Source organism: Mesoplodon bidens (genome assembly GCF_964165515.1).
Source record: "Mesoplodon bidens genome assembly, chromosome: 18".
In the NCBI taxonomy this organism is placed as follows: domain Eukaryota; kingdom Metazoa; phylum Chordata; class Mammalia; order Artiodactyla; family Ziphiidae; genus Mesoplodon; species Mesoplodon bidens.
Window position 1 is genome coordinate 56,406,844 of NC_138175.1, and position 27,433 is coordinate 56,434,276.

Genomic DNA, 27,433 nt, shown 5'->3' on the forward strand with positions numbered 1-27,433 from the left:
TAGGTGATCTATGAACGTGAAGAAAGAGGGTCTTTTATGTCTTTAGTGCAGTGAAAGAACTGGAATGATACAGGATGATGAATTGAAATCTTGTAATTTGGAGGCAGGAGACCTATTGCTGTCCTAGAAGTCATACTGGACTTTGGGTTAAAAATATGCTTATTTTACCTTAAAATTATCTCAAATTATTTCCCTTCTTGCCATTATTATTACAATTAAAATTGTGATTTGTTTTTATTTTTTATTTTTTTGTGATTTGTTTCTGATTTTGCAAACTAGTGTCAGCAGATTGCCTGTGATTTGCATCACATTTTGGTTTAATGTTTATCAATAAAAAAAAAACCCTTCCATTTCTCTACTGCTTTTGCAAAGAGGTTTTCTGATCTGGAAAAATATTTCATTTTAAATTATATTTCCCCAACAGCAGGCAGTGTCCACACAGCCTCAAGGCAGAAAGGCCACTAAAGGGGATCAACCTTAGAGCGATTTTAACATGAGATGGATGCAGACCTCCAGGATCTGCAGCTGAGAACATCTCATGGTGAAGCTGGGGCTCTTGCAGGACAAACTACTGTGGGAATTTTAACGTCTGGAGACATCCCCCGTTATCCATGTGGACAGTTTGTGAATGAGAGGGCCACAAATGTCAAGTCTGAACCAGAAAGACGGAAACACTTGCATAAGGTATGAACACCACCCCCATCCTCTCCATCTTCTTCCAGGTCTTCTGGAAACTGCATGCGCTGCCATTCCCTGTTGGTGCAGGGGGCGGGCTCTGGGCGTGGCCATGGCCATCAAGTGCAGCACCTAGACTGTGGCCAGGTATCCCAAGGTAGCTTGCTGAGGTGGGCTTGGAGACCAATTCCGGGGTGGGATCTGAGAAAAGGGAGGGACATGGACTTCACTACACCCCACCTCCAGAGCATTTCCCGGACTGGTGATCATTTATATGTTTTATGGTAAATCGTCCTGCCAAATTCTCTAGGGATAAAAATTAAAATATCTTTAAAACTACTACTGTGTTGCAGCTTTATACACCAGCCAAGACCAGCGAGTAGTGAAGCTAGTGAACCAAATTAGCCAATAGAAACCTTGGAATGGGAAAGAGGAAGGGAATCTGAGGGGAAGTGAGAGTATTTCCTCTCCTACTTGTCTCTAACAGGGCTCAGCTGATAGGAGAGAGGATGCTAGGACATCTTAAAATTTTTTTTTTTTTTTTTTTGCGGTACACGGGCCTCTCACTGTTGTGGCCTCTCCCGTTGCAGAGCACAGGCTCTGGACCTGCAGGCTCAGCGGCCATGGCTCACGGGCCCAGCCGCTCCGCGGCATGTGGGATCTTCCCGGACCGGGGCACGAACCAGTGTCCCCTGCATCAGCAGGCGGACTCTCCACCACTGCACCACCAGGGAAGCCCCCATATTAAAGTTTTGAATGTTACCTGCATCTGACATTTTAATTACTGCTTTTATTGTCTAATCATGACCCTAAAAATTGTTGATGGTGTTTGCAGATTTTTTTTCCATGAGCGTCAGATACATGACAGGAAAAACATTTTTCCTATTATAACAACTGGGTTCTCCTTGTTTATATAACAGTTACATAGACCTCTGACTTTGGTAATTTAGAGCAACGGCTTTCAATACAGTACTTAATGTCTCTTGTATGTGACAGGGACAGATACAGTAGCCTTAATGAAGATGCAAGGCCGTTCAATGCCATTCAAAGACATATATGTTAAAGTTCTTGAACAAGTTCACTGTTAGTATAAGCCTAAGTTTTTGTTTTTTGTTTTATTTTTTTAACATCTTTATTGGAGTATAATTGCTTTAAAATGGTGTGTTAGTTTCTGCTTTATAACAAAGTGAATCAGCTATACATAGATATATATCCCCATATCTCCTCCCTCTTGTGTCTCCCTCCCTCCCACCCTCCCTATCCCACCCCTCTAGGTGGTCACAAAGCACCCAAGCTGATCTCCCGGTGCTATGTGGCTGCTTCCCACTAGCTATCGGTTTTACAGTTGGTAGTGTATATATGTCCATCCCAGCTTGCCCTTCCCCCTCCCCGTGTCCTCAAGTCCATTCTCTAGTAGGCCTGCATCTTTATTCCCGTCTTGCCTCTAGGTTCTTCATGATCATTTTTTTTTGATTCCATATATATGTGTTAATATACGGTATTTGTTTTTCTCTTTCTGACTTACTTCACTCTGTATGACAGACTCTAGGTCCATCCACCTCACTACAAATAACTCAATTTCATTTCTTTTTATGGCTGTGTAATATTCCATTGTATATATGTGCCACATCTTCTTTATCCATTCATCTGTCAATGGACACTTAGGTTGCTTCCATGTCTTGGCTATTGTAAATAGAGCTGCAATGAACACTGTGGTACATGACTTTTTGAATTACGGTTTTCTCAGAGTATATGCCCAGTAGTGGGATTGCTGGATCGTATGGTAGGTAGTTCTATTTTAAGTTTTTTAAGGAACCTCCATACTGTTCTCCATAGTGGCTGTATCAATTTACATTCCCACCAACAGTGCAAGAGGTTCCCCTTTTTCCCACACCTTCTGCAGCATTTATTGTTTGTAGATTTTTTGATGATGGCTATTCTGACTGGTGTGAGGTGATATCTCATTGTAGTTTTGATTTGCATTTCTCTAATAATTAATGATGTTGAGCATTCTTTCATGTGTTTGTTGGCATTCTGTATATCTTCTTTGGAGAAATGTCTGTTTAGGTCTTCTGCCCATTTTTGTATTGGGTTATTTGTTTTTTTGATATTGAGCTGCTTGTAAATTTTTGGAGATTAATCCTTTGTCAGTTGCTTCATTGGCAAATATTTTCTCCCATTCTGAGGGTTTTTTTGTCTTCTTTATGGTTTCCTTTGCTGTGCAAAAGCTTTTAAGTTTCATTAGGTCCCATTTGCTTATTTTTGTTTTTATTTCCATTTCTCTAGAGGCGGGTCAAAAAGGATCTTGTTGTGATTTATGTCAAAGAGTTCTGCCTATGTTTTCCTCTAAGAGTTTTATAGTCTCTGGCCTTACATTTAGGTCATTAATCCATTTTGAGTTTATTTTTGTGTATGGTATTAGGGAGTGTTCTAATTTCATTCTTTTTTTTTTTTTTTTTTTTTTTTGCGGTAGGCGGGCCTCTCACTGTTGTGGCCTCTCCCCTTGCAGAGCACAGGCTCCGGACGCGCAGGCTCAGCAGCCATGGCTCACGGGCCCAGCCGCTCTGCGGCATGTGGGATCTTCCCAGACCGGGGCACGAACCCGTGTCCCCTGCATCGGCAGGCGGACTCTCAACCACTGCGCCACCAGGGAAGCCCTAATTTCATTCTTTTACATGCAGCTGTCCAGTTTTCTGAGTACCACTTACTGAAGAGGCTGTCTTTTCTCCATTATATATTCTTGCCTCCTTTATCAAAAATATGGTGACCATATGTACATGGGTTTATCTCTGGGCTTTCTATCCTGTTCCATTGATCTGTATTTCTGTTTTTGTGCCAGTAACATACTGTCTTGATTACTGTAGCTTTGTAGTATAGTCTGAAGTCAGGGAGCCTGATTCCTCCAGCTCTGTTTTTCTTTCTCAAGATTGCTTTGGCTATTCAGGGTCTTTTGTGTTTCCATACAAATTTTGAAATTTTTTGTTCTAGTTCTGTGAAAAATGCCATTGGTAGTTTGATAGGGATTGCATTGAATCTGTAGATTGCTTTGGGTAGCATAGTCATTTTCACAATGTTGATTCTTCCAATCCAAGAACATGGTATATCTCTCCATCTGTTGGTATCATCTTTAATTTCTTTCATCAGTGTCTTATAGCTTTCTGCATACAGGTCTTTTGTCTCCTTAGGTAGGTTTATTCCTAGATATTTTATTCTTTTTGTTGCAATGGTAAATGGAAGTGTTTCTTTAATTTCTCTTTCAGGTTTTTCATCAGTAGTGTATAGGAATGCAAGAGATTTCTGTGCATGAATTTTGTATCCTGCTACTTTACCAAATTCATTGATTAGTTCTAGTAGTTTTCTGGTAGCATCTTTAGGATTCTCTATGTATAGTATCATGTCATCTGCAAACAGTGACAGCTTTACTTCTTGTTTTCTGATTTGGATTCCTTTTATTTCTTTTTCTTCTCTGATTGCTGTTGCGAAAACTTTCAAAACAATGTTGAATAATAGTGGTGAGAATGGGCAACCTTGTATTCTTCCTGATCTTAGTGGAAATGGTTTCAGCTTTTCACCATTGAGGAGGATGTTGGCTGTGGGTTTGTCATATATGGCCTTTATTATGTTGAGGTAAGTTCCCTCTGTGCCTACTTTGTGAAGGGTTTTTATCATAAATGGGTGTTGAATTTTGTCAAAAGCTTTTTCTGCATCTATTGAGATGATCATGTGGTTTTTATTCTTCAGTTTGTTAATATGGTGTATCACAATGATTTGCATATATTGAAGAATCATTGCATTCCTGGGATAAACCCCACTTTAGCCTAAGTTTTTAATGTTCCTTTTTAAAAGACCCATTATAGTTGTGCAGATCTTGTGGTCAGAGCATTCTGTCTATTTGCAATCATCTTTTGTATAAAGTCTCTCCTTACCTAAGTCGAGATATTGTTTTAAATTTTGGCAGTCGTAAATATTGTATATTACAGTGTGCTTTAAAAATGTAGTGTCTCTATTTTTCTGACACAGAGTTTAATTCAGTAGGTCAAACTACTTCCTGTGTTTCTCAAATTTTTGAAGTCTTTATTTTGAAGTCATTAATAATCTTGAATAATTTTCATCTGTTTTTATAATACTACTGGGAGACATATGTCAAAATCTTCCTGTGATTAAGGAAATATCCTTTTTTTTTCTTGTGAATTAGTTTGTTTTGCTCCCTTGTAAATTTTACAAGCAACAAAACTTCCCTTAAGCAATGTGGATTCATGAATTTCACCTATGATTGGCTTCTCTCCAGATGTTCTGTTTGATGAAAGGTTTCACCATCCATTTATTTATTTGCATGAGAACATGGGAGTCCATGCTGAAATCTCTTTTGTGCCAACATGGCTAGTTGGCAATAATACATAATACAGCATAATTTACACAATCTACCTTCTAAAGATCTGAAAATCTATCCCTGACACTGTATATATGTATATATTTTTTTCAATAAAAAAAGTGTCTAGGGCTTCCCTGGTGGTGCAGTGGTTGAGAGGCTGCCTGCCGATGCAGGGGACACGGGTTCGTGCCCCTGTCCAGGAAGATCCCACTTGCCGCGGAGCGGCTGGGCCCGTGAGCCATGGCCACTGGGCCTGTGCGTCTGGAGCCTGTGCTACGTAACGGGAAAGGCTACAACAGTGAGAGGCCCGCGTACCGAAAAAAAATTTTTTTGTCTAGTGTAGGAAACAAAGCATGGAATAATTTGATAATAGGGTTGGGTTGAGCATTCAGTTAAATCTTAGTGAACTGCAGTGATTTAAAATTGAGCATGCATAGAATAAATGTAATCAAGATAAGAAATCTATCAAAATGGTTCCTTAGTTTCACTACTTGGAAGAATCCTTACGTGTGTCAAAACCAATATTTGCAATAAGGGTGGGAAAGTTTTGATCCATTCTTCATTGATAACAAAATATCAGAGTTATACAATTTAGAAAAAAGCTTAACGAATGCAGCAAATTTGGAAGGTCTTTAGGCAGCACTAGTCATCATTGGTCATCAGAAATGCATACTGGGGGATATCTTAAAATTATAATGAATGGGGCAATGTATTTAACCAAAAGCCAAACATTACTAAACATCAGGAAATAAATACACAAGAGTAATTTTTTAAAATATAATATGTGTGGTGAAGTTCTCGTCCAAAATTCAATCTGTAGGGATTGTCAGAATATTATTTTGGGAGGGAAATCTTTTCAATTTATGAGTAATGATGCTGAAAGCCTTCTAAAATATCAGTTAATTCAAATGTAATGAACATCGAAAAGCTATAATCAATGCTTAAAACTTGTGAAAGATCATATAATATATACTGCAGTGAAACCTTACAGATTAAATATACGTTAAAAGACTTTTTATTCAAAATGCTTTTATCGCATTAAATATTCTTACTGGAGAGAAATCTCCTACGTTTAGGGATTTGAAAGAAACATATTTCATGGTGGATATTAACTCATGGAAATTGCCTTAAAGATTATAAAAGAGACCATTGGAAATGCGATAAATCTAGTTTGCTTCCGTTAGGGTTCATATAAAATAATATAGACATCCCTATCAAACGCCCCTGGAAATATTGCAATAGTATTTTTAAGGTGAAAACAACTTCAATAGTCTTCTAAAGAGTACATATAGGGTTTGTTATTCACACCTGACAGAACACTGAGAAATAGAAAATAAAAGAGCTAAAATGTAAAACAATATTTTTATTAAAAATATTCTTCCTAGTTACTCTTGGATAAATGTAAAGTGAATTAGAAATTGTTATATTTGGAAATTACTGACAAATGAATTATGACGTCACAAAAATTTATCTCAGAGGTACTTATCATTTGCCTCAGGTGTGGAAGAGAATAACAAGTACTATAAAGAACAATACAGTTTATATTAATTTTTTTTTTTTTTTTAAGATGTTGGGGGTAGGAGTTTATTAATTAATTTATTTATTTTTGCTGTGTTGGGTCTTCGTTTCTGTGCGAGGGCTTCCTCCAGTTGTGGCAAGTGGGGGCCACTCTTCATCGCGGTGCGCGGGCCTCTCACTATCGCGGCCTCTCCCGTTGCGGAGCACAGGCTCCAGACGCGCAGGCTCAGTAGTCGTGGCTCACGGGCCCAGCCGCTCCGCGGCATGTGGGATCCTCCCAGCCCAAGGCTCGAACCTGTGTCCCCTGCATTAGCAGGCAGACTCCCAACCACTGCGCCACCAGGGAAGCCCTATATTAATTTTTGATTTTTAATTTTTTTAAAGCAGTGGTTGGTGACCTAAATCATCACATGCCTCATGCCTCTACCTCCCCTGCCCAGGTCTTGTACCTATGAAAGCCTCTGGAACTGAGCACAGGGTTGAGCACAGGGTGCATGGGGAATATAAATGGATATGATGTTCTGATGGACGTCCGTACGAAGTGGCCCATTTCCCACCCGTAGAGTTTTGCATTTCACATTCAAGTTTGCATTTCTTGCACAGACAACTGCACTCTTTGCTTAATTATATCGCTTAAACTAAATTCTAATTGCAGGAGGCGTTCCTGGATCCAGCTATCTCCCCACATCGACTCCGAATCCAGGTCCGGGTTCCCAGACCGCAGAGTCCGCCTCGCCTCTCTCTCAGGACCCGGCACCCCTTTGCAAAAACGATTTTTGACTAAACTCGTTTTCAACTACTTAAAACGTAAACATCTTAGCTTTCAACAAGTGGCCTCTCAACTCTAAGTTTTCCCCTTAAGTTGTTTGAAACCAACTTAAAACAGGCAAGGAGCAGCCCGGCTCCGCGGCACAGGAAAGAAATTCAAAGTGATCCAAACTCGGAAAGAAAACATGCCCTTGGGGAGCTGCCGAGGGGCGCCCCGTCCGCCCCGGCCCCGCCCCGGCTCGGCTCCGCCCCGCCCCGCCACGGTCCCCGCCTACGCCTGGCCACCATTCGCACCCCTTTCCGAGGGAGCTCCGCCTAGGCCCCGCCCCCAGCATTCCTTGGAAGGAGCGCGCACGCGCAGTATCTCGCAGACCGGAAGAGGCTAGCGTGTGGATAAGGTCACGTCGGTGTCTGTGAGTTTTCGTCTTTTTGAGTTTAAACCTGAGCGTCTCAGTCCACAGTCCTATACGCCTGGAATCTTGGGGTTGCTACGGACGTTAACATTTCTGCACCCGTGCCTCTTACCTTCGGTAAGTTCTGGCGTCCCGGTGAGAGTTCCCGAAGCCTGACCGCTTCGCTGCTGGGTCGGGGGTCCGCGTTCATTTTCGGTTAAAATCTTTCCGAGGCCTTCCCCGCCCATGGATTTTGGACCTTTGGGCCATCAGACCCGCCTGACTCGTTGTCCTGTAAAACCCTTCACTGACCACTCCTCCCGCCCCGCGCTGTTCAGCGTCATGGCAGATGGGCTTTTGAGATAGATTCAAACACTTTGCGCGTCTCCCCTCATCCTCGTCCCTCTTGGCCCATAGCGGCCTGGCTTCTCTCCCTGGCCCTGGGATTCAGCAGACCCCACCGCCTTCCTGGGAACCTACCCCCATCCCCCCCCCCCGCAATAAGGGGCCCAGTGTCTCGGAAGAGCACACTTTTCAGAAGGATGGGATTTAGGACTGAAGACCTCGGGGTGCCCCAAGAGCAAGTCACCTCCCCCACGCGGGGATCTGGGGCTTTGTGGAAGTGATGATTGCAAAGGGGAGACCAGGAAAGCGGCCGGACAAGGGAGTGAGGGGGAACAGGAGAAAGAGACAGAGGGAGAATGAAGAGAAATAGAAAAGTGAGAGGGAGAAAAAGATCAGTGAGGCGGCGCATAAAGAAAAGGCAAAAATAGAGGATCTGGGAAGGACTTGAAGAGAGACAAAATGAAAGGGAATAACTCGGCAAAGTAACAAGAGGAGAAAAGAAAATAGAAACACAGAGGGAAGGGAGGCGCTCCAGCCACGAAGGTCAAGGCACTTCAGACGGAGTGGTTAGGAGAAAAACAGTTGGGGGAGCTGAGTGCAGGGACAGGACGAGGGCTTAGGGTTGGCAGAGTGAGAAACAGCGCGGAGAGAACCTAGCCAGCTAGGGATGCAGTGAGGCGGGGCAGGGGGCGTGTAATAGGAAAGACAATGTAATGGAGAGCAGGGGGAACACAGAAATGCGGGGAGAAAAAGGCAGACATATACAGAGATTGGGAACTGACTGGGGAGAAGGAGAAACTGAAGTTGAAATAGGTTTCAAGCCTTGTACAAAACAAGTGTAAGGAAAGGAATAGAGAAAGGGGGAGAAAGAGCAGCGGGAGTGAGAGAGGAAACACAGACAAGGAGAACGATGGAGAGAAACAAGGAAAGGGAGACAGAAACAGATTAACAAATACAGAGTAGAGTGAAAGAAGGGGAACCTGATTTTGCGTGAGTGGTGACTTGATGGGATATGGCTAAGGTGTGATATATTGACTTGTGGCTTTGTAATATATTTAGTTTAAAATTTGCTTAATTGTTTTAATTTTACAGATGAGAATGAGAGTTGCAAAACTCCTGTTTATAAGGCCTGTGCCTTTTATAATTATTCGCCTCACAGTGTAGCTTCCATTTGCAGCCCTTTGCTCTGACAACGAGGGGAGACTTGTCTGTGAGTTGTGGGTTGCCATCTTTGCTTGGGATGGTGTGAGGGAGGTGAGCCGGGACAAGAAATTACTGAATCCGTCACTACGTGGTGCTTTTTAAGGGAATATTAAAACCGTTGCTTTTTTTTCTTTTAAATGGATATACATTTTTGCACCCCTCGTACATTTAATTCATTTTTTTAAAAAGCATATTGAGGTAAATTTTAGTATACCGAATTCCCCCTTCTCTGTAAATAATCATCAGCTTCTGAAATAAGCTTCGGTGACATGTGATAAGCAGCTGTCATCATTCTATTCTAAATATGAGGTAGTCTCAATTAAAAAAAAAATTTGACCCCAGAAGTCATTAGATTTAAAAAAAAAAAAAAGAGTCCCCAATAGTTTTACCTTTTGAATATATTGTGTCTAGTTCAGATTATAAGCCCTGCATTCTTTCTACCCTTTGTCATATGTTGGAACATTCTGTAGTACTTAGTAAATAATTTTAGACTGTTTCAATATTATTTGGTAAGGGTGTCTAGCATCTTAATGGTTAGAACTTAGTTTAGTGAGTTAGTCTAATATTCAGCAGCCTCTTTTGTCCCCTTTGTGTGTTTGTTGAATTAGTGAGCTGTGAGCTACAAAGTAGATGTTCCCCTCAAGTCCCTTTTGTCCATTCTGTGAAAATATTGAGGGATGGGCTGGATTGACTTGAAACTTTGTTCTAACAGAGCCCATCTGTTCATGGTAAAGAAATTTGCACTGATCCTATTCCCATAGCAAACCCTCTTTAAACGTTTCAGCACCAAAATCTGTGTTCATCATATTTCTTCAGTGTTTCACTGTGATTTCTGCAAAAGAGGGAGTAAATGCTTGGGATCAATGTGATTAAAACCACAAAAGAGGTGTCTTTTGCTCAGGTGTATTAAAGATGATCCTGGAATTTTTCAAAGGGGAATGAGGTGATAAGGACAAACTGCTCACTGTCTCTTCTAGGCCACCCTTTGACATGCAGTTCTCACTCAGCTCAGATGTTCTCAAGGTAACTTCCCTTCTGGGTCTCTGTGAACCTACCTACAACACAGGTGATGAACAAGATCAGGATTGCTGAATGACAGCGATCCCTAAAATGATTGACAATATTGTATGGATATCTATGTGGCATTTTTCTGCAAGAGGGTGACCATTGTAATTATAAGCTTAAAAGAGTGCCAGGCCAACAGCGATGATGAAAACTACTAGGAAAGATGCAGGGCTCAGAGACAGAGTCTGTCTCAAAGTTCTGTCTCTGCATCGGAAGTAAATCTGAAGTTAGACCATTTCAGTACCTGGCATTAACCCCTCTACTGGCTTCCCATTGCCTTTGGGACAAAATCCAGGCTCCTGGATGTGACACCAGAGAGCACAGGCAACAAAAGAAAAAATAGTTAAATGGGCTTCATCAAAAATAAAAAAACTTGGGCTTCCCTGGTGGCGCAGTGGTTGAGAGTCCGCCTGCCGATGCAGGGGACATGGATTTGTGCCCCGGTCTGGGAAGATCCCACATGCTGTGGAGCGGCTAGGCCCGTGAGCCATGGCCGCTGAGCCTGCGCATCTGGAACCTGTGCTCCGCAACGGGAGAGGCCACAACAGTGAGAGGCCCGCGTACCGCAAAAAAAAATAAAATAAAAAAACTTTGTGCATCAAAGAACACTATCAACAGAGTGAAAAGGCAACCCACAGAATAAGAGGAAAATTTTGCAGATCATATATCTTATAAAGAATTATTATCTAGAATATATAAAGAACTCCTACCACTGAAAAACAAAGTTGAAAAATAGGCAAAACACTTGAATAGACATTTCTCCAAAGAAGATATACAGATGGCCAATAAGCCCGTGAAAAGATGCTCAATATCACCAATCGTAAGGGAAATGCAAGTCAAAACCACAGTGAGATATTACTTCACACCCATTGGGATGGCTGTTATCAAAAGAAACTGAAAGCAAGTGTTGGAGAGAATGTGGAGAATTGAAACCTTTGTGCATTGTCTACAAGGATAAAATGATATAGAAAACAGTGGTAATTTCCTCAGAAAATTAAACATAGAATTACCGTGTGATCCAGCAGTTGCACTTCTGGACATATACCCGCATCACAGGGACTCCACCAAAAAGATTGCTATGGCAGAAAGAAACCTCACCCTTTTTTATAGCCAAGCAGACACAACCCATTATGTACATGTTCTCAAGATAAACAGTGATTAGACCTCAAGTAAGAGGACATGATGGCACCATTTGTCAAACATAGTTCATCAACTTTTGCTTCCAGCTGTTGCTGGAACCCCATCCAATCAAGCTTTCCCATCTACCATCCCACTTTCCTTGTCAGAGGCTGTAATGTCCTCCCTATTTCTTTTTTTTTTTTTTTTTCTTTGCGGTACGCGGGCCTCTCACTGCTGTGGCCTCTCCCGTTGTGGAGCACAGGCTCCGGATGCGCAGGCTCAGCGGCCATGGCTCACGGGCCCAGCCGCTCCGCGGCACGTGGGATCTTCCCGGACCGGGGCACGAACCCGTGTCCCCTGCATCGGCAGGCGGACTCTCAACCACTGCGCCACCAGGGAAGCCCATGTCCTCCCTATTTCTAAACCCACTGGTTAATTCACAGTCTTTGTCTTGTCCTATCAGCAACTGTTGATCACTCCCTCTTCCGTTAAACACTTTTTTTTCTTTTTTTTCTCATGGCTTGCAGGACATCCCCGTATTTAAAAATAAACATAAACTATCATTTTAAGTCTGGCCATCTGTTTCAATTTTCTTTTCTCCTAGTTCACTTTTCATTTTCTCCTCCTGGTTTTGCCTCAACCCCTGGTCGCTGATGGGGGCAGGGCCCCAAGCTCCATCTGGGACCTTTTCTCTGGCCGCACTCAGTGACTTTCCATATCATCCTATCTTATGGCTTTAGACACCCTGACATCTCCCAATTCCACATCTCCTTCTCAGACCTCAGTCCTGAACTCCAGACTCCTGTTGTCCAGCTGTACCCTTCACATCCCTGCTGGCGCATGTCACGGGCATCTTCTTGCCACACTGTCCAGACATTACCTCCTGGACCCTGCAGCCCTCCACATTTCCGTTAAGAGCTGTGGCATGCATCCTGGGGCCAGTGTGACCATCTTGGCTGCTTTTCAAATATACAGGGTGTTACATTATTCATATGTGTTTTAACTTGAGATACAAAAGAATTAGATGTTAAGATGGATGAGACAATACATGGTTTCCAAAATTCACTTGGGCTGGGGTGGAAGAATGTCTGAGGACCACGGGCCTTGCTGACCTGCTTCCTGCAGTACTCATGTGACATCATCTCCTGCTTGCTTCCTCCCTCCTCACTGAGATTGAGCCACACAGATGTCTCTGCTTTTCCCGGGGTCAGGGTCACCGCTGCCTCAGGGATCCCTAGAACTAACTCTTTGACCCCTCAGATGCACATGGTGAATCTTCTCCCCCAGATCTTTGTTCTATAACACACCTGCCCCCATTCTCCGTGGGGCCTTTGCTTAGTCTCTCCTTTAACTTTGCAGCCACACCCCTCCCCCCGCCCTAGCCCGTAATGCCTGCTCTGTGTGTTTCTCTCTGCTCTTTCCCCTTCCACTATCCAGATACAGGGGGCAGGGCCCGAGGAGAGAGCAGGGCCACAGAGTGGGAGGTGTGCTGGGGTTGACCCCTCTGAATGATGCTCAACCCTGACTTTACATTAGATTGCTGAGCCATTTTCAGATACCTCTTTTGTGCCCAGTTCCCGTAGAGTTTTCTTCTAGGTCATGGCTGACTGAGTAGCCTCAGTTGATCGAATCTGCATCCAGCCCTGAGCACTAGGGCTCTGGCTTATCTGTTTCTGAGGACTGAGACCAGCCCTTAAACTAGAGGGGCGGAGGGGGTGCTGTCCTCTGCATGGCCTTCGGTCAGGACTGGGTCTCTGACCTGACGGGGAGGGTCAGTCCTTCCTAGGTCCCCACTGCTGCAGCTTGTGTGTGGCTTAACCAGGAGGGGAGTGAGTTCTGAAGAAAGGGGTCAAAAACCTTACAGCAGAGGACTGTCTGTTCCCCATGCTGAGGTCCTCCCTGTGTGTGGTTGTGGTACAGGAAGGGGGTGTGTCGATTCCAAGCGTTAAACAGCATCTTTTGACACTCAGGATTGACATCTCAGGACTCACCTTGCCTGAGAAAGAAGCCCTGGAGAGGAAGAAGAGGAAAGGACAAGGAGTCAGGAATGACTCTTTCTCAGGTAAAGTCATACTCTTAGTTTACTGTTCAGTCCCCTCTGTCCTGAAATGCCATTTGGACTTGATAATCTCCCACTCTCAAGTATCCTGCCTGACAGGTTTGCTCGGACTCGCCCCACGGCCTTCCTTCAATCCTCTCTCATCGCCACACAGATTCTATTCTGTATTTTTACACACTCTGTGTAGTTATGGAGATCAAAGTTAAGTTTTCTAATGTATTTTTTCTCAATTTTTGCAGTGTTTTTTAATAACCAGGCTACTATAGAATAATGTTGACAGTCTTAATTAAATTTAGTACAATTTATACATGTTCATTGTACCAGAAATGCTGAAATACACAAGTAAAAAATAATAGAAAATGAAGGTGTATTTAAAAAATGTCATTTTAGACACTACCACTTTTATTTCAGTTAATTTTGGGGTGTATGTTTATAGGGCACCCACTTATGTATGTGAGCAGGAGCCCATGGTGTGTATAAACAACACCATCATTTCATAAATAAGTCTTATATTTATCTTAACTTTGAAAGTGTGTCTTACATGCTTTCCACGTCAAGTTTTCTTCTACCGTGCCATGTTAATGAGTTAAGAGCAGTAAGGATAGTGCTCATTGTATGTATGCATGTGTGTGTACGTGTATATGTATTGACCTTTCAGCCAGTTCTGTGTTTTCGACCTTGAACTTGTTTCAGGTTTTCTCAGTTAGGAAACAACTGTGTCATCGTACTTTTAATGTCATATCTGATACTTAAATGTATGATGCTGGAGGTTCTGTTGTAAAGCTGGACCACCTGGTTCAGGTGATGGCTGCCATTTATTAGCTGTTGAATAAGAGTTGGGTCCTCTGTAAGGTGGGAATGAATTAGATGCTATGTTGTTATATGAGTTGATACTTATAAAACATTTGGAGTAATGCTTACTGTATGGTAACTTTTGGTTGTTACTGTAATTTATCATTATCTCATTTTTTCAGTTCTCACCTTTCTTTAAAGCTACTGTGGACTTTGTCATCCCCCTAAAGACATTACTGTACCTCATCTGGAAGTTATCATTTGGTGTATAATGTCTGGAACCTGTGTATAGACAACCCTTTGTTGAATTTTTTTCATTTGTGTATATATATATATGTATATTTTTTTGCATGCAATTTTAAATTCCTCAGTAATTTAGTAGATTTGACATCCTCTGATAGAAGAGTGTAATAAAGCAAAAGTAGGGATATATTGTTCAAGATTCTCTTTGTGGCTCTATCAGAACACTCACTTCTATCTAATTGACGTTGGCACCTCTCTCCTCTTCTCATTTTGTGTGAAGATAAGTACTCTCCTGATGGCCTCTTGGTGAAATGTGTTTTCATTTCAGGCACTGTTGACATTCAGGGATGTGGCCATAGAATTCTCTCAGGAGGAGTGGGAATGCCTGGACCCTGCTCAGAGGGCCTTGTACAGGGACGTGATGGTGGAGAACTACAGGAACCTGGTCTCCCTGGGTGAGGATAGTTTCCCTCCAGAAATTGGGATCTGCCCTCGGGTGTCTTTGCATTTATCTTGAGTCTCTTGGGAACCTCTGCTTTGTTCACCTAAGGTTGAAACCATGTTGATTCAGAAATGAGAGGCTTTATAATGGAGTGTCTGGAATTTAAACCTCCTCTTTCTTCAGTTGATCTGTCCACGACATGCTACGTGGTGGTGGTTCTGGAAGTTGAGTAAGCACAAAATCTTATGGCGAAATTTTAAGCTATCTGCCTGCTTTTACTTCTGCACTATTGGTTTAGTAGTTCTTGGAAGAAAGCTACGTATCTGTATATTTAAAATATTCTTTAAGCATTTGGAAGAAGACCGTCATTGAACAAATTTGTGAAATATTATTCTATCCCATCTGTAGTGTCCTTTTCAGCTGGGCAAAGGGCTGGAATTGTATTATGGAAAAGCCACAGCACAGCATTCACCTTTTTTCATGTAAGCAGGAATCTGTCTTTCTGAGGTGAATATTATTTTCATCTTGGAGCAGGGGAGAGAGCCCTGGCCTCTGAAGAGTGAGGTGAAAATAGAGGAAAAAAAAAAAAAAAAAGAGGTGGGTGGGAAATTATCAACGATACGAACATACGGAAGAACTCAGATGGCAAAGAGGTGGCTACTTCATCAAATGTTTTTTAGGAAATTCTTCCTAAATGTGAGAGGTCTTTGGGAAGACAGAAGTTTATTGCTGTGAGCTCTCGAAGGAAATTGAACTTCCCCTCCTCTTATTCATGTGTCTTAAAATAAGTTTCCTCCCATCCCAGTGGTATTCCATCTCGTTGCAAAGACAAAGGCAAAGTCTTTATCCTGACTCACAACTTTCTGTTACCTGCTGTCTGTGACTGTTTTTGTATTTGGACTTTGGGGGACCAGCCTCTCATTCTAGACTCAGTTCTCAGTCCATACACATCGAGCTGAGGTCTCCCTTGTCCCGGCTCCTCTCCTTCTCTAGCTTCCATCCCCATTTCACATACGTGAGAGACCTTCTTTTGGGGATGGGGGACACTGGCTGCTCATCCACTGCATCTGGGACCCCAGGCGAGTACAGGGGCCTGTCTCAAGCCCTCTGTGCCCCTTCAGGTGCCTCAAGACGCTTCTTCGTTTCTGTTTTTGCCTTAAGGAGCATGTATCATGGGACTAGCATGAATCTTTGGAGATTGTTCCTCAGCAGTATTGTAAAGACAGTGGACAGAGAGAACCTTTCTTTGATCCCCAGCCCTTCAGGGGGAGCATATCTCAGGCACATTTTTGGGTTTGTAGGCAGACCCAGGGCCCATTTCAACATCCCACAAAATCTGAATCCTTTGCTTTACTCTCGTATCTTTTATTTTTCTCTCTCTTGCAGTGCCTACTTAGTATGCAAATGTGGAAAAACTTGGGCTCTACCTGATTTCATATTTTTTTGAGTGTGTGTGATTTTGCCTCTGGAACTTGCTTCTGGAATACACCTACTTGGTGTCTGAAATGTTATTCTCTTTTTTCTGCTGTGATAACCCACCCTTTAGGTGCTGGACAAGCTCTAGTGAACTCTCCCACGAGGAGTTTCACTGGGTAAAATTCTGAGTGCAGAATGCTTTGATTTAGATGTTACAGTATCATCCTGCTTCATGGGGAAGTGCCCTCTGAAGTAACTGAGTAGAAAGGTCAGTATGTTCCAGGATGCTGAGCTAGAAAGTTTCATGAGAGCCTGACACAAATGGTTCCTGTTGTCCTTCTGGGTTTTGTGGATCATCACGAAAGTGTCTCTCAAGGGCAGTGTGGCAATGTTGATTAAGTATACTAATGATCATCCTGTTTGATTTGGGGTTGTCTCAAGTACAGGGATTTATTCCGGGGAGAAAATTGCAAGTCCATAACCACATATCAGTGAGACCGTTGGCCAAACTGTTGTTCTTGCAACAGTGTTCATTACATGTGTATGCCATTGTTTATTGTTCAGAAAAGTATGATTAGCATTCATTCCCTGCTAGGCAGTTTCTCAACATTTTCCTCTGTCCCCAGTCCCTGGCAACTACCAGTCTGCATTCTGTCTCTCTGGATTTATCTATTCTGTGTATATCATATCTTTTGCAATATTGTCTTGACTGTTCAGGGCCCTTTGCGGTTCCCTATGAATTTCATCATCTTTTCCATTTTTCCAGAAAATGTTCTTGGAATTTTGATAGTGTTTACATAGAATCTATAGACCATGTTGGTAAATATTATCATAAATATGGAGTGTCTTCCCATTTATTTAGGTCTTCTCTAATTTCTATCAACAACGTTTTTTTTTAATTTTTATTGGAGTATAGTTGATTTACAGTGTTGTGTTAGTTTCAGATGTACAGCAAAGTGAATCTGTTACACATATACAGATATCCACTCTTTTTTAGATTCTTTTCCCGTATAGGCCATTACAGAGTATTGAGTAGAGTTCTCTGTGCTATACGGTAGGTCCTTAATAGTTATCTATATCAGCAGTGTTTTGTAGTTTTCAGTCTATATGTCTTTCATCTCCTTGCTTAAATTCATTCCTAGGTATTTTATTCTTTGGATATTATTGTAAGTGGAATTATTAAAACATTTTTTTTCAAATTGTTCATTGTTGATGTATAGAAACACAGCTGATTTTCATATGTAGATACTGTATCCTGCAACTTGGCTGACATCGTTTATAAGACTAGTAGGACTTGTTTGTGTGTGTGTGTGTGTGTGTGTGTGTATTTTATGGAATTTTCATTATACAGGATTGTGTCATCTGCTCATGGAGATAATTTTCCTTTTTATTCTCCAATTTATATACTTTTAATTTCTTTTTCTTGCCTAGTTGCTCTGGGTAGACCTTCCAGTACAACACTGAATAGCTGGATAGCAGTGGTGAAAGTGGGCATCATGTCTTATTTCTTATTTTAGGTGGAAAGCTTTTATTATTTCATCATTGACTGTGTATGATATTAGCTGTGAGTTTTTCATAAATGATCTTTATCAGGTTGAGGAAGTTCACTTTCTGTATGCTGACTGTTTTCATCATGAACGGTTTCTGGATTTTTTTCAAATATCTATTCTGCATACAGTGAGATGATTATGTAGGTTCCCCCCCCTTCCTACTATTGATGTGGGCTATTATATTGATAGATTTCTGTATGTTGAACCAACTACCCTTGAATTCTTGGAACAAGGCCGCCTTGTTTATGATGTATAATCTTAATATGCTATGTATTCAATTGGCTAGTATTTTGTTGAGGATTTTTCATCTATATTCATAAAATATGTTGGTCTGTAGTTTCTTGAGCTGTTTTTGTCTAGCTTTGGTATCAGAATAATGCTGGCCTCATAGAATGAATTAAGAAATGTTCTCTCTCTTCAGACTTGTGGTTGCCAATGGGGAGGAGAGGTGGGGGAGGGATGGATTGGGAGTTTGGGATTAGCAGATGCAACCATTATATATAGAATGGATAATCAACAAGGTCCTACTGTATAGCACAGGGCACTATATTCAATATCCTGTAATAAACCATAATGGAAAAGGAAAAAAAAAGTGTTCTCTCTTTTATTTATTATAGGGCAGGTCTAGTCGTAAGAAAATCCATCATCACCTTTTGTTTATCTTGGAAGTCATAATTTCTCCCTCATTTTTAATAGACAGTTTTTCTAGAGATAGAATTGGCTGACCGTTTTTTTTTCCTCTGTCAACACTTCAGATATGTCATCCATTGTTTCTGGACTCCATGGTTTTGGCAAGAAATCAGCTTTTAATCTTACTGAGGATCTTTTGTATGTGACAAATACCTACCTTCTCCCTTGCTGCTTTTAAGATTCTCTCTTTCCCTTTGTCTTTTAACAGTTTGATTATAAGTTGTTATCATGTGATTCTCTTTGAGTTTTCCTACATGCGGTTCATTCAGTTTTTAGATTTGCAGGTTCATGCCTTTACTCACATTTAAGAAATTTTTGACCATATTCTGATATTCTTTCTGCCTTCTTTCTCCTTCTCTTTGGGACTCCCATTATTCATATGTTCGTCCACTGATAGTATCTACAGGTCTCCTAGGCTCTGTTCATTTATATTCAGTCGTTTTTTCTTTCTGCTCCTTAGACTAGGTAATTCTGACTGATCTACCTATAAGTTTGCTGATACTCCCTTTTGCCTAATCAACTCTGGTGCTGAACCTCTCTAGGAAATTTTTCATTTTGATAAATTTACCTTTCAGCCCCAGAATTTCTGTTTAGTTTTTTTTAATAATCTCTATCATTTTATTGATATTATCTATTTGTTTAAACACTGTTTTCCTTACTTTCATTAATTCTGTGTCCATCATTCCCTTTAGCTTAATTAGTTGATTTAAAGTGTTTGTTGATTAAGTCCAAAGTTTAGGCTCCATTATGGACAATTTATGCTATTTATTTATTCATTTTTCTATATGGGTTATATTGATACTTTATTGTTAACTTTGCCTGCTTTGTAACCTTTTGTTTAACAATTGGGATATTTTGAGTACGTTGAAACCTTGGAAATCATAATCCACTCCTCCCGCCATGCTCACCCCCCCTGGATTTTGTTGCGGTTTCTTGTGACTGCTGTTGTGTCTTTCTTTCTCTCAACGAATTTGGTGTGATGTGTTTTCATTGCTGTGTGTGGCCACTGAAGTCTTTGTTGACTTATTGGTCAATTAGTGATTTGACAGATTTCCTTAAACGCCTGGAACCAAAACCAAAACCAAACCACCTTATACTCTTTGTAGATGAGCTCTTTGTGTTGGAGAATTCCTTAAGCACTCAGGCAAGGAGGTTACAACTCTGCCTCAGCATTCACTTCTTTGCAGCTCTATTTGCAGAAAATTTGATGTTCACTTGGACATGAGGGCTTCGGAACTGACTTCTCAGGTCTTTTCTTATATTCCCAGTCCTAGGCATGCCCAAATCTATCTAGATTCCCTGGAATATGTGGGAGGTTTTCAAAGTCCTTAATTCCCAGTACAACTCACTCCCCACTTTTTTCTCAGGGTTTTTGATTGGTCCATTGTTTGCCCAAGTTGTTATCCCTTGCCCTAGGTGGCACTGGCTAGTATATTTACCTTTAAACGTTTTTGACCAAGCCCTCAGCTTAGCAGTTCCACCTAGGTATAGTTTTGCAAGTACTTTGAGCCAGTCCTTTAGGTATCCATCAGGCAGATCAAAACAAGAAAAACAAAACCAAAAAACCAAAACCCGACCGGTTGAAATTCTCTATAAGGTCTGTTCTGTCACCTCTGGTTCTGGAAACCTGTACCAGCCTCTGGGCTCTCATCTTCAAGGCCACTGCCTAGCTGAGGGACAGGGATGGGTCAAGGTAAGAAAAAACAGCTGCCTTTTTCTTGGTTAAGAGTGTTCCTGGTAGCTGGAATCCTTTGATTAATTTCCAGAGTTCTTATAAAGTTGATTCTGACAGTTGTTGTGAGTTCATTTCTTGTTTTGTACAGAGAAGTACATTTTGCATTCCCTGCTTTGTCAGTTTTGTTGTCATATTTCCCCATTAATTTCTGTAATATTACATATTTACCTGGACCTTTTATTTCAAAAGCAGTGATTTTTAACATATTTTCCAGTTCTCATATTGTGTGCTCCTTCTGAAATATGTCCTTTCTTTTAGTCTTATAGGTGAATTCTTTAGAATTCCACAGACACTGTGTGTGTGTGTGTGTGTTTAACAAATGTAAATGCTTACTATTTATGATTTATGGCTGGATATGTCTCACATTACTAAAATGTTTATTACTGTTTATTTTGATTAACATAATTAATATTTAGCATATGTTATGTAATATAAGCACAGTGAACTAATCGTTAATGTTGCAGTATGCCTATTTTTCACGGGTATAGTTGTATAACAAGTATTCAAAATAATGTTTTGCTATTCTTACAGTGTTGTTTTAGTGTTGCATACAAGTATTCAGTAGTGTTTTATTTATTTATTTATTTATTTATTTATTTATTTATTTATTTATTTATGGTTGTGTTGGGTCTTTGCTGCTGTGCTCAGGCTTTTCTCTAGTTGTGGTGAGTGGGGGCTACTCCTCGCTGGGTTGCACGGGCTTCTCATTGGGGTAGTCTCTCTTGCTGCAGAGCACGGGCTCCAGGTGCGCAGGCTTCAGTAGTTGCAGCACACGGGCTCAGCAGTTGCGGTGCACCGGCTTAGTTACTCTGCAGCACGTGGGACCCTCCCGGACTAGGGCTCGAACCCTTGCGCCCTGCATTGGCAGGCGGATTCCTAACCACTGCGCCACCAGGGAAGTCCCGAGTAGTGTTTTTTTTAATATTAATTTTCTTAAGAACCTTTTCCTCCCTCCCTCCCTTCCTCCCTTCCTCCCTTCCTCCCTCCCTACCTCCCTTCCTTCCTTCCTTCTTTCCTTCCTTCCTCCCTCCCTTCCTCCGGCCATGCAACATGCGGGATCTTAGTTCCCCTACCAGGGATTGAACCTGTGCCCCCTGCATTGGGAGAATGGAGTCTTATTAACCACTGGACCCCAGTGATTATTTTTAATATCTTTTATTTTTCAAATGTTAGACAGTTGTATGCCTCCCATGAGTTGGTGTGTGCTTTGGGGTGCCTGTGGGGAAATTCCTTTTCTTGCAAGGTTATTGTAACTTTTGATAACAGAGCATTTGAAAATGGGCTTCCCTGAAAATAATTTGAATTGCGTGTACTCACCCTTTCTTTTTAGAGGAATCTTATTCATTTGTGTTCCTAAACGTTTGCAGACCATGGTTGTAAAGCTTGATAAGTCTGTTAATCATGAGTTTTACCTTTGGTGTAATATTATATTTTTCAGCATAAAATATCTATCTTCCAATCTGGTTAAAAGGAAGCCTTATATCTTACAGATATGTCTACCAGATGTGTGATCAAAGAATTATCACCAAAAGAGGACATTAATAATGGAGACTTACTTCAGACATTTGGTTTTGAAAGACTTGTAAGTCATGATTTTGATTTCGGTGAAGTCCAGCAAAATATGCACAAGTTTGCAAATCAGTGGGAATATGAAGAAAAAAGTTACAAAGGAGTGACTACAACCCCTTGCAAAAATCTCACTGGTAGTAGGGATCAACAACATAAATCCTGGAATAATTTTCCTTTAAAGCAGAATGTTTCTGTAAGAAGTATGTCTCAATATTACAGATATTACAAGTCATATATGAGGAATAAGGAACTAAAAAGTAACGTAGGCTATTCAGGAAACAAGTTTTTGAAATGTTTGGAAAATAGGCTTGGATTAAGCCTTCATTCACATTTGGCTGAACTGCAGATTTTTCAAACTGAGGAGAAAATTTATGAATGTAATCAAGTTGAGAAGTCTATCAAAAACTGTTCCTCAGTTTCACCACTTCAAATAATTTCTTCTAGTGTCAAAACCAACATTTGTAACAAAAATGGGAAGGTTTTAACGCATCCTTCATTGCTTACACAACACCAGAAAACACATATTAGAGAAAAGCCCTACAAATGTAATGACTGTGGGAAGGCTTTTAGCCATTGCTCAGTCTTAGCTAATCATCAAAGAATTCATTCTGAACAGAGACCTTACAAATGTAGTGAGTGTGGCAAAACCTTTAACAGATTCTCAAACCTCACAAGGCATCAGAGAATTCATACTGGGGAGAAACCATATAAATGTAATGTATGTGGTAAGGACTTTATGATACGTTCACACCTTTGGGGTCATGAGCGAATTCATACTGGAGAGAAACCTTACAAATGTAATGAGTGTGGCAAAGCGTTTTCTGAGCATTCAAATCTTGCTCAACATAAGAGAATCCATACTGGAGAGAAACCTTATAAATGTAATGAGTGTGGTAAGGATTTCACCACACGTTCACACCTTTGGGGCCATGAGAGAATCCATACTGGAGAGAAACCATACAAATGTCATGAGTGTGGCAAAGCTTTCACTGGGAGTTCAAACCTTACTCAACATAAGAAAGTTCATACTGGAGAGAAACCATATAAATGTCATGTATGTGGCAAGGCCTTCAGTCAGAATTCAAGCCTTACAGTTCATCAGAGAATTCATACTGGGGAGAAACCTTACAAGTGTCATGAGTGTGGCAAAGCCTTTAAGCAGTACTCAAGTCTCAGCAGACACCAGAATATACATGGAGTGAAGACACAGAGGTACAGTGTGTGGTAAGGTTTGTATTAAATGTTCGTATGTTTGGAGTGATGAGAGAATTGATACTGGAAAGAAGCCTTACAGGAGAATATACTAAGGCCTTCAGGAAATGACCTGGCCTCAGGATCACCAAGGATTTCATAATGGAGAAAACCCTTACAAATATAATGAGTGAAGCAGGTTTCAGAATGTACCGTGCATCAGGGAATCATGAGTAGGGAGAACTAAGTCTAGTCCTTGAAGATTAGTCAAATTATGTTACACTCTGCAGAGTAATTAAAAGTTAAAATCATTTAAAATTCATGAGATGGTGGCAGGGGGCGTCAGAGGATCAGGGATATGTGAAAAGGCCCACTTATCAAGTTATGAAATGTTTTTATTCTTAGATTTCTTGATAAGGCTCTATTTTTAGTGACTTTCAATCTGAGGTTCAGAATCTGTTAATGATGTTATATCTTCATCACAGACCTCTCATGTGCTGCCATGATGAAAAACACCTGTAAAGGAACTTTACACCTGTAAAGGAACTTTTTAAAAATTGCGGTCCTAATGTAAAAGGTGATTTGTTTTAAATTTTCTTTCCTTTATTTTTGGTTTTTGTTTTTAATTTTCAATTGCACTTGTTCATTGGTGGTATATATACATTAACCTTGTATCCTGCAGCCCTACTGTAGTGTTTTATTGTACCACACTTTAGGGTATTATTGTATTGTAGGGTGTGTATTGTACTGTAGTGTTTTATGTACCCCACTTTAGGGTATCATGCAATTGTTCCATTCCAGTGATAGGCGCCACCCCGTTTTGTTCATGGCGTAAAGAGCCTCTCTGTTACCATACTAATGTTGACGCAGTCTCACAGTCACTAAATCCGAATTGGTCATGGGCCAGGTTCCTGTTACTCTGTGTTGCAGTCAGAGCATCTGCAGTTTATTAAGATCTCAGAAGCTTGATGCATAATTGGTATTGGCATATAGAAAAATCTTTACTCATAAATGGAAACTTGTCACGGCCAGAACTACAAAATAACATACCACTAATCTAAACCATGCTGACAAGTTACGAAAACAACTAAATATAGGTCTAGATTATTGGAAGAACGTAGGTAGCCTTCTTTTTCAGTATATCATGATGGTTAAATACTATACTTTGTTACCATCTCCACTAAGTTGAAGTCCCCATATCTGCTGCTCACCAATGTGTGAATTTATTGAAATCACTGAACTCCCTGTGCTTAAGTTTTCTTCCTCTTTAGAATAAAAATAGAAGTAGTTTCCATCTCCAAGATTTATGAAGAATGAAGATGTTACTGAGCTTCCTAGCAGTGATTCTTACATTGTAAAGGTTTTTCAGAGTTACATATTCAACTCTTAGAAGGCTGTTAATGAAAGTAAAACTTAAGTAAATATTTCTCAGAACTAATGGTAAGTGGAGGATACTGAATTTCAGTTGAAATGATAAGTATAACCATTGCTTCAGGTTCTCCCGCAGCATCCCCCAGAAGAAAAATGTCAGTCATTGGGAGCTAACAGATCCTCCAGGTTTTTTTTGGCAATAGAAATGGTCTTCTTATCACAGACTATGGTTAGCATCCTGGAGAATTTCTCTCTTCTTTACCATTGTATCTTGCTTTCCTTCTCTAGGTGAAGGTTAGGGTCCACAGATTTGATGGTCAGGTTGCCTGAAGCCAACTCCTTTGTCTTCATCTTTACAGGCATCTCCAGGATAGTGATGGCTTTTGGGCAGAAACATTTTCTCAGGGATTTTGGTTGCAAATTTGTTTACTGTGTTCACAGAGTGATACTGTACTATATTTGTGTAAGATGTAACTATCGGAGGAAACTAGGTGAAGGTTCTGAATGCCTCTACTGTCTTTGTACCTTCCTGTACATGTGTGATCATTTCAAAATAAAAAGTTAAAGGGAATGTGGTTTGCTGTGGCTTTTACAAAATTCAAATCCAGCTGTTTGTTGATACGAGACTAAAGGATATGATAAATGAGTCTAACAGTAATTCTTACAACTGTCTACTCGTCACCTCTTCCTGTTTCATGAGTATTGTAACTGTGGATGTGCCTACATCCCACATAATACAGGTCTACTCTACTTCCAAGAACTCCTGAATCAGGAGCACAAGGGTAGAACTAGAGAATTCGGTGTTTAAAGTGTTTGCTGTATTATGGATTGGTGGATACTTCGTTTTGGAACCACCACCACCAATCCTGCATGAAGTGAGCAGACCTTCTGAAGACAGAGGAAGACCGAAGTCTAGAAGCACCACTGTGATTGTTTTCATTTCTGAATGAACAGCTTCAATCTTGTCCTTAAAAACAGGGATCAGAAGCTTGGTTGTTCAAGGCAGGGCTTCTCAAGAGCCTGACCGTGGAGAAAGATGGGCAAGCACAGGTCTTACCTTTTGGATGGAATGTGTCTTCTAATAGGGTTCTCTAGTACCGTATGTCTCTGCACAAAAACTCGGAGCGGGGTCCAGGCATTCCTAGTGCTTTTAAGAGAATTTTATGGGCATACTGGTGAATGTCATAGTTCCTGAAATAAAACACGCACACTTCCAGTAGTGACAGTTGGGGAGATTCCTTTAATTTTATACAGCATAAGACAAGAATAGGAGTATAAAGATAGTTCTGGTGTAGTATGAGGATTACTAGTTGAGATTTGTGGCAGAACTTCTGGGTCCTGACAAGTTGTCTAACCTTTGTGAGTCTCAGATTGCTCCTTTGAGGTGGTACCAGCCCTGCAAATCTCAGTTGAGTACTGTGAGGCTCATGGGGACCTTCCTGTGCAATCATTTGGTAAATAGAAGGCACTATGCTTGTGTGAGCCTTCCCATTATAGGGCATGTAACTGTATTCTAATTCATGGGATTCTCAATTTAAGAGCAATTTATGCCCTTGTAAGAGCATACCACCCCCAAAGCCATTCTCTCAGCCTTGGTGTGAGTCTCTTTGGGTTCATCTTGCTTGGGACTCTCTGTGGCTCTTGTACCTGGATATCTGTTTCTTTCTTCAGGGTCAGGAATTTTTCAGCCATAATCTCATCAAATATATTTTAAAAAATTAATTATTTTATTTTATTTTTGGCTGCATTGGGTCTTCGTTGCTGCATGCAGGCTTCCTCTAGTTGTGGCGAGGTGGGGGGCTACTCTTCCTTGCGGTGCACAGGCTTCTCATTGTGGTGGCTTCTCTTGTTGTGGAGCACAGGCTCTAGATGTGCAGGCTTTGGTAGTTGTGGCTCGTGGGCTCTAGAGCACAGGCTCAGTAGGTCTGGCGCATGGGCTTAGTTGCTCCGCGGCACATGGGATCTTCCTGGTCCAGGGCTCGAACCCATGTCCCCTGCATAAGCAGGTGGATTCCCAACCACTGCACCACCAGGGAAGCCCCAGTATTAGTTGCTTTCTTTTTTTTTTTTTATACTGCATGTTCTTATTAGTCATCAATTTTATACACATCAGTGTATACATGTCAATCCCAGTCGCCCAATTCAGCACACCACCATCCCCACCCCACCGCGGTTTTCCCCCATTGGTGTCCATACGTTTGTTCTCTACATCTGTGTCTCAACTTGTGCCCTGCAAATCGGTTCATCGGTGCCATTTTTTTAGGTCCCACATACATGCGTTAATATACGATATTTTTTTCTTTCTGACTTAATTCACTCTGTATGACAGTCTCTAGATCCATCCATGACTCAACAAATGACTCAATTTCATTCTTTTTTATGGCTGAGTAATATTCCATTGTATATATGTACCACAACTTCTTTATCCATTCTTCTCTCGTTGGGCATTTAGGTTGCTTCCATGACCTGGCTATTGTAAATAGTGCTGCAATGAACATTGGGGTGCATGTGTCTTTTTGAATTATGGTTTTCTGTGGCTATATGCCCAGGAGTGGGATTGCTGGATCATACGGAAATTCTATTTTTAGTTTTTTAAGGAACTTCCATACTGTTCTCCGTAGTGGTTGTATCAATTTACATTCCCACCAACAGTGCAAGAGGGTTCCCTTTTCTCCACACCCTTTCCATCATTTGCTGTTTGTAGACTTTCTGATGATGCCCATTCTAACTGGTGTGAGGTGATACCTCATAGTAGTTTTGATTTGCATTTCTCTAATAATTAGGGATGTTGAGAAGCTTTTCATGTACTTCTTGGCCATCTGTATGTCTTTGGAGAAATGTCTATTTAGGTATTCTGCCCATTTTTGGATTGGGTTGTTTGTTTCTTTAATATTGAGCTGCATGAGCTGTTTATATAT

The 27,433-nt window shown here is 41.0% G+C and overlaps 2 protein-coding genes across 8 annotated transcripts; both read left to right on the top strand.

Moving 5' to 3' along the window:
* The first annotated feature begins 343 nt into the window (after positions 1-343).
* On the top strand, positions 344-7,548 carry LOC308605946 (uncharacterized protein). Its single transcript, XM_081216334.1, has 2 exons — positions 344-684; positions 7,221-7,548. Exons 1-2 carry the CDS (start codon positions 499-501, stop codon positions 7,347-7,349), a joined length of 315 nt encoding a protein of 104 aa, XP_081072460.1. The 5' UTR covers positions 344-498; the 3' UTR covers positions 7,350-7,548.
* Positions 7,549-7,641: 93 nt separating this feature from the next.
* Positions 7,642-27,162, top strand: LOC308605936 (uncharacterized protein). Of its 7 annotated transcripts, none has more exons than XM_081216327.1 (5): positions 7,642-7,863; positions 13,428-13,519; positions 14,880-15,006; positions 21,875-23,165; positions 24,804-27,162. In XM_081216327.1, exons 2-5 carry the CDS (start codon positions 13,505-13,507, stop codon positions 24,805-24,807), a joined length of 1,437 nt encoding a protein of 478 aa, XP_081072453.1. In that variant the 5' UTR covers positions 7,642-7,863; positions 13,428-13,504; the 3' UTR covers positions 24,808-27,162. The 7 variants fall into 7 exon arrangements, with proteins under 7 accessions (XP_081072453.1, XP_081072451.1, XP_081072450.1 ...); XM_081216325.1 differs by having other exon boundaries at positions 21,875-23,182; positions 24,804-24,850; XM_081216324.1 differs by lacking the exon at positions 24,804-27,162 and adding an exon at positions 23,630-23,719 and having other exon boundaries at positions 21,875-23,182.
* Positions 27,163-27,433: the final 271 nt, after the last annotated feature.